This window comes from Vulpes vulpes, chromosome 1 (genome assembly GCF_048418805.1).
Source record: "Vulpes vulpes isolate BD-2025 chromosome 1, VulVul3, whole genome shotgun sequence".
NCBI lineage: Eukaryota > Metazoa > Chordata > Mammalia > Carnivora > Canidae > Vulpes > Vulpes vulpes.
Window position 1 is genome coordinate 187,179,028 of NC_132780.1, and position 8,843 is coordinate 187,187,870.

Sequence of the window (8,843 nt, forward strand, 5' to 3'; positions counted from 1 at the left end):
TTTGAAATTCCATCTGGGCAAAGTCACTTACCTTCTGGAAACACTACTCTCATTTTGAGATAGCTGGTCGTGAGTCTGATTATGGATGCTTTGTCCAGCTGCGAGGTGATAGCGGAGGGCAAAGGCAGTAATTTAGCCAGTTCATAAAATTCACTGTTTTCCTTCTCCCTCCTAGTCCGGGCAGCATTTTTGGACTTCTCTTTCATGGTGTCTCTTTCTCCCTTTCTTCTTACAACATAAGCTCCACAGATTCATCCAAAAGCAAAAATAAACTTTCAATTAGAGATCATATTTGGCAAAAAAAAAAACAGAAAGCATTACTTTGAATGAAGAGATGGAAGTCTTTTTGCTTCACTGTACTGATGTCAGTGAAAGACCAAGGCAGCGAACAGAAAATGATTTTCTTTAAAGACACGGGACGGGAGTGTACGAAAGTTGCTGATCCACGGCAATCTGGACAATCCTAGGAGTCTCTGGGTATCAAATGCCGGCGGGACCCCTCAGGAACCAGCCTTTTCTTCTGCTCGGCGCCGCAAACCCCGGTCCCCAGAAAATCGACATAATAATAATCCCCGACGTTTGCTCTTCGGTCCCGCGGCGCAGGAGGCGACTCGGAGCCCCTCTGGGAAGAACGGGAACGCGGGACCACGGACCACTCTCAGGCCCCTGTGAAGACAACAGCATCAGAGCGTCAGAGATCTGCAGGTCCTCGAGCACTCACGCACTCCCCGAATTCCGAGAAGCGGCCGGAATCCAGGGCCTCCGCTCGCCCCAGCGCGCCTCTCCGGGCGGGCTCCGTGTTTTGGTTTGCTTGCTTGCTTGCTTTTTAAGATTTGGAGGAATCAGCGGCGAGAGACTGGGCGCCCTGCAAATAATGCAAGCGTTCCCTCATCCGTGCCAGCTGCATTCTCCAGCCCCCTGGGAAGTTGCCCCAAATCACCAAATGCATATTTTCGGAGACCCTTAGAAGACCCTCAGTCGCCGGTCCCCGTGCCCTCCCAGCAAAGCAGGTTTCCGCAAATCAGAATTCCTCCGCACCGCCGAGGCCTCCTTTCGGCCCCCCCGCCCCCCAACTTGGGCCGATCTGGAATTTGGCTGCCTCTCTGACTTGGGTCTCAGGGATTCCTCGGAAAGTGGCACTTACACATCAAGTCCCTCGGGACTGCCGAGGCGACCCAGGGCCCTCCCTGCCCAGCGCGGGGGGGGGGGGGGGGGGGTGCAGCGCGCGGGGCACGGCTGCGCCAGGTTAACAGGTGGCACCTCCGCGACAGCCCCTCGCGGGCCCGGGCAGGGGGGCGGTGGGAGGCGTCCCGGCCTCCCCCCTCCGCCGCAGAGCTGCGGGCGCCTCTGGGCGGGCGCAAGGTGTCTCCCGCTGCACCTACCTTGCGTCTGCGCTGGCGGCACCGGCTGCGGAGGCGCCCGCCCCCTAACTGCCCGCATGCCTACCCTCCAACTCCGCCGGCTCTCGGCTGCCCCCGGCAGAGAGGAGCAGAGCGCGCCCCGGCTCCCTTTTCTCTCCTCGGTCATGAATTGGGGGAGGGGTGCGTGCAAGAAGGAGGGGGGTGCAGGCTCTGGGACGGGTGAGGTGGTTTTAGAGTCCTCCTCCTCGGTAGTTGCTACGAAGCCAGTATTATGCCTAATTGGAAGCCGAAAACGCCCCCCTGTAACTTCTTTATAGCTCACGGGGTTTAGCTTCAACTTCACTCCCGGGCTCCCTCTCTCCCGCCCTCCCTTAATGCCACTCACACGCTTCCTCGCCTCCGATTGGCTCGGCGCGCCCCGGGGAGAGGCGCTCATTGGCCGGCCGGGCTGAGTGACGCGAGCACGCCCCGCCCCGCCCCCTGCGCTCCAGGCTCGCGGCTGGGCTACCCGCGTGGCTGCAGCGCTCCGGACCCGCCCCCGGCCCCCGGGTCGCCGCCGCTGCGGGCCTCGCGGGCCTCGCGGGCCTCGCGGGTGATGTGCGGGGCCTCGCTCCCCGCTCTCCCTGCGGCCGGGGGGCCGTGCACTCCGTCCCGGGCGCTGGCCCCGCCGCGCCCCTCGCGTCCCAAAGCCTCGGCCGGCGGCCGGAGGCCTCAGAGGTCGGGCCGGGGGCCGGGGCTGCAGTCGCCCGGGCTGCGGGCGCGAGTGGCCCCGAGGCCGACCTGGCGGCCGCGCCCTTCCCCTGGGCAGGTCGCGGGGCCCACTGCTTGCGCGGGGCCGCTGTTGCGCTTTCTCTTTCACGTTTCTCTGAAACCGCAGCGACCCTGGATTGATGGCCTGAGAAGATATGTGTGTGTGTGTATTATATATGTCTATGTCTATGTGTATGTAATATGTATATGCATATACATGTATATGTGCATATAATATATATATGCATGTACATCTATCTTTAAATTAATCCCAAAGAGGAGAATCTTCTTCGAAATGGCTCGAGTTTGGGGGCTGATTTGTCCACCGTGGAAAGCGCAGCCGTGGAGCTGTCCTATGGGGAGCAGATAGGGGACTCTAGGCGCAAAGAGGTTACATTTCTGCCCAAAACAGAGTCAGAGGGGTTGGTGGATGCATCGATGGCTATCTCCCAACAATCCGTTATCTTAAACGTGAGTGAAGTCTGTTGTTGTTGTTGCTGTTGTTGGCTTTTGTTTCAGGAAACAAAAACCCAACGTGATATTCCTTACAAAAGGATACATTCACAACATTCACGGTTTCCCCCAACAGGACCCACTTAAACAAACGCTTGTAAGTACAATTGCTGACAAATTAGATTTAAGAGACCCTCTAATCTGGATCGCTTTTTTTTTTCTTTCTGTCATCTGAGGAAAGACAACAGATAGCCACGGGGAAGAAGCTGGCTCCCCCCCCCCCCCCGAAATAATCACTACTACTTGGAATCACCCCCTACAAGTGTGATTCCCCGCTTGTGTTTTGGTGCTGCTGGTGACCACGATCCTTCTCCGGGAGGTGCACCTGGGGGCAGTTGTTTCCTAGACAGTAAGCGCACCAGCGAAGTTGCCCCCCTCCCCTCGTTCGTGGTGATAAGTGCCGCCGAGAAAACGTAGACTATGAAGAGGGGCTGTGCCATTTCCCTGATATTCGGGACGACTTTAAGAGTGTTTGTTCAAAAATACAGACATCTGGCACCTCCTTGCCGCCCGATGGCAGTAAGCTCGCAGAACGACAACGGGAGCTTTCTGGGGGGGGGGGGGGGGTATTTGCACATCTGGGAAACACCTGGCAAGAAGAGGTGAACAGTCTGGATGGGAAAGAATAAGAAAAAAACCTAAACATATAGATTTCATAGGTGTTGCAAAACTGTGATCTAGCTTAATGGGCTCTAATCTAGGAGGAGTCCTTTCCCCAGAGGCTGTCGCCACTTAGAGACCTGGCTCTGCGAGGGATCCGACCACCAAGTGATACAGGACTAATACTGGGGGAGATGCAGTGTGACTCTCTTATACGCGGCTTTCCAGAAAGACCAGATAAGATCACGTTAACTACCGCATGTAAAGAGAGAGGGCGTGTTTGGGGAAGGTGAAAATTAAAAAAAAAAAAAAGAAAAAAAATCTTCTGTGCTCCCCTCCAGCCCCCCCCTCCCCGCCCCCAATCGGGATCTTACGCGTAAATGGAGCAACCAAGCGCAGCAATGGCACTTTGGGGATAAGAAGCAGTTTTCTATTCCGACTGTGTTCTGGAAAGAATCTCGGTTAAGTCATGGTCGCTGTAAACCCTACGTCTCCTTCAAACAATGTGCAGGTGTGTTAGTGCTTCCTTGGGGTCTGCAACCCTTGCCCGCGGTAGAGACACCCTGGGGCGTCAGGAGGTGCCCGGGCCCCCCCACCCCCGCCCCCAAGAGCGCGTTTCGTCGGAAGAAAGGCGGCATTTTGCTTTCAGAAGCAAACGGGCAAAATGAGCACGTAAGTCGTCTTCACAGCAAAGCTGAGGTCCTGGGGGTGGGGGTGGGTGGGGGCTGTTCCTGCGTCCCAGGGAAGCTCCGCAGTCTCTGGACCCAGTAGATGTTTAATAAACACAGTGAAGGCTCGGCCCTGTGGTCCCGGCCCCCTCGCCAGTCCTCCGCACACAGCGGTCAGAGCCGCGTTTACCAAGTGACTGAGTTAGCACCGCGACGGACACCTGTTTTTCTAATCTTTGAACCCAGGCCGAAGCGCGAACGCGGCTCCTGCCGGCCCCTCCCCCGCCAGGGTGCAGGGCCCGGGCCTCGCCCTCCCCCGCCCCCCGCGCCCCCGCGCCCCCGCCCGAGCCTCGGGCCAGCGAGGGGCGCGATCCGGCCCTTCAGGTGCCTCCCACGTGTTCCGAGACCTCGCCTTCGCCTCTGGCGTGAGAGATTTTAAATTAATTGCTTAAGTGGAGGAAGCGGGTCCTGCCCACCGCTTTGCCAAAAAAAAGTCAGGGGGAAGCAAGGAAAGGGCGCAGGCGGCCCTGCAACCCCGAACAAGAGTCCTAAGGGCGTCTAGGCCGCTGGCTCCTGGAGCGAGCACCCTTGGCCCCGGGGCACGGTCTATGCAGCCCCAGAGCGCGACCCTGATGCGGGGCAGGGGAGGGGGGAGGGGGAGGTCGTCCTTTCCTCGACCGGGGCGGGCACACGGCAGGCCCGTACCCCTGGGAGCCTCTTGCACCGCGGAGGCCCCCCCGCCCGGTGCTGCCTGCGGGGAGCCCCCCTTCAGCGGCTCCGATGGGCGCCCTCGGCCGAGACCCGGGGGCGAGGTCTGGGAACCCACGCGCCTGTGCGCGCTGCGCGCCCCGGCTCCAGGAGGAGGGGGCGTCCGAGGGCCGGGGGACCCCGACCGTCAGGCGGAGTGGGCCTAGAGGAGCTAGCCCTCCCCTCTGCGCCGGGAGACAGCCAGAAGGCCCAGCGGGATTGGGGTGCAGCTGCGGGCGGGGGAGCGCGGGCCCCGACCTGGGCGCCCTGAGACCCCGACCGCGCTCGGCACCGACTCCGGGCGACCCCGCTCTGCGCCCAGCGGCCGAGCATCGCCGCAAAACCCGAGGGGCTTCCGTCGCTCCTTCCCCGCTCCCGTAACACTTTTTTTTGTTTGTTTGTTTTCTTTTTACGAATTGCTAGGAACGCACGCATGCACTTTTCCTCGCTTCCACATCGCGCACATACACGTTTGTACAAAGCACACAGGCACGGGTTTTGCTCAGTGGCCAAGGTCAGGATGAGTGATATGCTTATTTATAATCAAGATGCAAAATCTGAAGATGGTCACCTGGATGTCCCAGTGTGTTCTATCCAGATGTTCCATCTCTACCACTGAGAATTTATCTAGGGAAATATTAATGTCTAGACAAATACTAACATTTTTATTCTTTCAGGTGTGTGTGTGAGTGAATCCTGCTCTAGCCTCATTTTATTGTCACATTTAGACATTCTGATGTTGAAGCTCAAACAAGGGCCCCTTACAACTTGGACCTGATGGGACAAGTAGACTAGAAAACAAAGAATAGAAGGAAATTAAAAAAAAAAAATAGATAGCCATATTTAACCTATTTTAAAATTTATGGTATGTATCACTTGTTTGATCAGGACGTTTTGGAAAGTGTGAGATTTTATGCAAAACCAAAGAGCCCTTTTCTGAGATACTGCTTCTGGGGTCGCCTAACTGAACTGACCACTGAAATGTCCAAGAAAATTAGCTTCAATGGATACACATTTTAAGAGAAAGAAGGAAAGAAAGGAGAAAGAAAGAAAAGAAAGAGAAGAGGAGAAAAGAGAAGGGAGGGAAGGTAAGGGGAAAAGAGAGAAAAAGAAGGAAGGAAAGAAGGAAGGAGGAAGGGGGGAGAGAGAGAGAGAGAGAGAGAGAGAGAGAGAGAGGCACCAACCTGAAAAATGAGAATGGTGAATTTTATGTAGTTTCTCTAAGTATTCTGGATAATATTTTCCATCCAGATTTTGAAACCATAGTCTAATAGAATCTTGAGTTGCTTGCTGAGAAACAAGAGTATTTCTTAAACTGCACACTTCCGAAGAAGAATTATTCAACATTAACAGTAGCTGGAAAACTCTGATGCTGCACATCTATGGACAGGAGCAGGGGACTGCCTGTCTCTGAGGGTGCCAGCACTTTTTACCTTCTTTTTTTGTGTTTGTTTGTTTGTTTGTTTGTTTGTTTTTTGAGCTGGGGATCATGAGTGTATATTCAGCCTAGCTGAGCCCAGGAGCATGACCAAAACCTTCAAAAGCTGAAGATGAACATTGGTTTGTGGCTTTCGGTTGAAAGACACTTTGATTCCTAAATTGGTTTTGGATTTTCAGGCCAAAACATGCTCTCTTGCACTTGAGGAGCGCATGCCAGGGGCTGGAGAGCAGGTGGCCAAGATGGGGTGGGGGGCTGTGTGGAGGAGAGGCAGGTGGCCAAATGGGGACATGGAATGGGATCAGTGGGGAATCAGAATGGGGTAGATCCAGAGGGCATGTGATTCACTCTCCTCTGGCTTTGAGAGCCTTTGGATTAGGCTTCTGTAGAGTTTCCTCTTCTCTGAGCCCCAAATTTGCGTCTGTTCCCTGGCACCTATGAACCCCAGGGCTATGCTGCGAGCACCTCAAGAGGAAGCCGTGGTGTTGCACTGTCCAGGGGGCATGGGGTAAGGCATTCTCCTGAGGCTGATCCCCATAATCCATAACAAATGACCGGCTTCCAACCTGGTTGAGCCCCAGGGTCACCTGGGGTGGGAGGTGGTGGCAGAAGGTGGTTTTTAAAAATAAGGACTTTGGGGCCCCAATTTAGGAACTGGACTCTGGAGTTGGCATTCCGAAGATTGTGGAAGGGGAAAGGGTGGCCCAAAGACCAAGCAGCTCTAACAGCTGCAGGAGCAGGGACCTGAGATGGAGGGGCATGGGTGCCGCGTCCCACCGTCCCACCGTGCAGTGAGGGTGGTGGCTGGGCTCAGAGACGCCTGGGCTTAACTTGGCTGATGGGGTACCGCCCCACAGAAGTCTCAGCGTCTCCAGGCCCAGAGCCTCAATTAAGTGCTGCCTCCTCCTGGCCTTACCCTGTGGTCCTGGGGGGAGTACCTCTATGGTTTCCTGGGCCTGGGCTGGGGACCAAGTGCCTCAGGCACCTACCTTCCTGAGTCCCGCAGTCCAGGGCTCATCATCTCTGGGCCCTCAGGACATGGGAATCTGCCCTGGAAAATCTGGGCACCCTTGCTCCTGGTTGATTTTGGAACTTCAGCTTGCATGGGAATTGCCTGCAGGGCCTGTTAAAACAGATTGCTGGGCCCCACTCTCAGAGTTTCTGATTCAGCAGAGCTGGGCTTGGACCCAATAATTTGCTTTTCTAGCAAGTTCCCAGGTGAGAACCATTGCCTCAGTCTGCTTTTTCTCAGCTTGTCCCTGGAGGAGAAGATTGTCTGGAAGGGAAAGATTTGAAGTGCTAGTTTTGTGCCAAGTAGGAACACAATGGACATACGATATAAAATGATATGACTGTCTAGCTGAGGTTCAGGGCTCGGCTTATACCTGTGATAGGATGTGGTCCCTGAAGATAGGTCATTAGGTTGCCTCCTTAGGAAAGAGGATGAAGGAAAGGAGGCCCAGGAACCCAGGCAGGCCACGCTTCAGTGGGGAGTTTAGCCTCAAAAGGGCAGGGAAGTGTTCAGGGCATCCCCAGAAGGTTCCAGGGTTCCAGGGTTCTGGTTGGGCTACAGGTGAGAAGTCCAAAGAGTTTGGGTCAATCAACCAGGAGTAGAGCATATTGGAAAAATACCTTGGGTTCTCTTTTGGTGCAGAAACTGGTCCCTAATTGTGCCAGAGTACTTAAACACAAAGGGCCCAAGATGTGTGTTGTGTTGGTACAAAGGAGTTGTCCTTGGAGGAAGAGGCCCTGCCTGGACCCAGTAGGTCTGTGAGGCCTGGGCCTCTCCCCAAGTGGCAAGTGCTCCTGTGCAGAGCCCCATTAGGAGATTATGACTTTATCAGTCCTTGGGCACTTTTGTTATGTTTTTGTGGGTCCTTTCCTCCATAAAAAAAATTAAAGATTATATTTTACACCTGTGTCATTCAGGCTGAATTCATGATCATATGTTCATTATTCTCACATTCATCTTCTTGTAAAAGAAATTAAAATTCATTGTAAAAGAAATTAAAATGAAGACATTCCATGAGCCTCTCAAATGATGGCGGGCCCTATGCACTGTGCCAACTGTGACAAATGGATAAGTCAGTGCTGCTCTTGGGCACATCTGGGAGGATGAGGATGCTGCCCATACCTTTTCCCAGCTGTGGTTCCTAAGTCTCTTTAGGAAACCCAGAGAGAGGTTTGGTACAAGGATTTCTCTCTGTGAGCTTCAGCTCTCTTTCTGGTATAGAACTGGTTTGCTCATCAAGGCTTCCATTGCAGAGCCCTTCCACCCTGCCTTAGTTATGTCCGAGGTGGTACCCTAAAACTGGGTGGAAAAACAAACAGGTTATCAGCACCATTTCTTAACAACTGGCTGGCTTCACTTTTATCTTTACTTGGATATCATCTTAAGTGAAATCCAATTTTAAAATGTTGTGCAAATCAAGCAAGTGCACCTTTGGGCTACAAATCCATGTCCACAGCTATACACCTCTTTAGTTTCTTATTCTCTTCTAGAGTTGTTTATGCATATTCAAGCAAACCTTAAAAATGATATTTTATATATTGTTCTGCACCTTGATGTTTTCATTTTCCATGACAGCTTCCTCATCCTGTCTTTCTTAAACATCTGTATCTTATTCCATTTTAAGAATATATCAATATGGGACACCCGGGTGGGTCAGTGGTTGAGCATCTGCCTTGGGCTTGGGGCATGAGCCCGGGGTCCCGGATTGAGTCCCACACTGGGCTCCTGGGGAGCCTGCTTCTCCCTCTGCCTAT

At 54.0% G+C, this 8,843-nt stretch overlaps 1 protein-coding gene across 1 annotated transcript in view; it reads right to left on the reverse strand.

The window, feature by feature from the left end:
- SIM1 (SIM bHLH transcription factor 1) overlaps nucleotides 1-1,737 on the reverse strand; it is a 72,841-nt gene extending 71,104 nt beyond the window's left edge. The window contains exons 1-2 of the mRNA XM_072738036.1: nucleotides 1,383-1,737; nucleotides 32-666 (exon numbers count right to left, since the gene is read on the reverse strand). Of these exons, the coding sequence (XP_072594137.1) occupies nucleotides 32-206 (175 nt within the window). The 5' untranslated portion in view covers nucleotides 207-666; nucleotides 1,383-1,737. The remainder of the gene's footprint in view (nucleotides 1-31; nucleotides 667-1,382) is intronic.
- Between the last annotated feature and the right edge of the window lie 7,106 nt (nucleotides 1,738-8,843).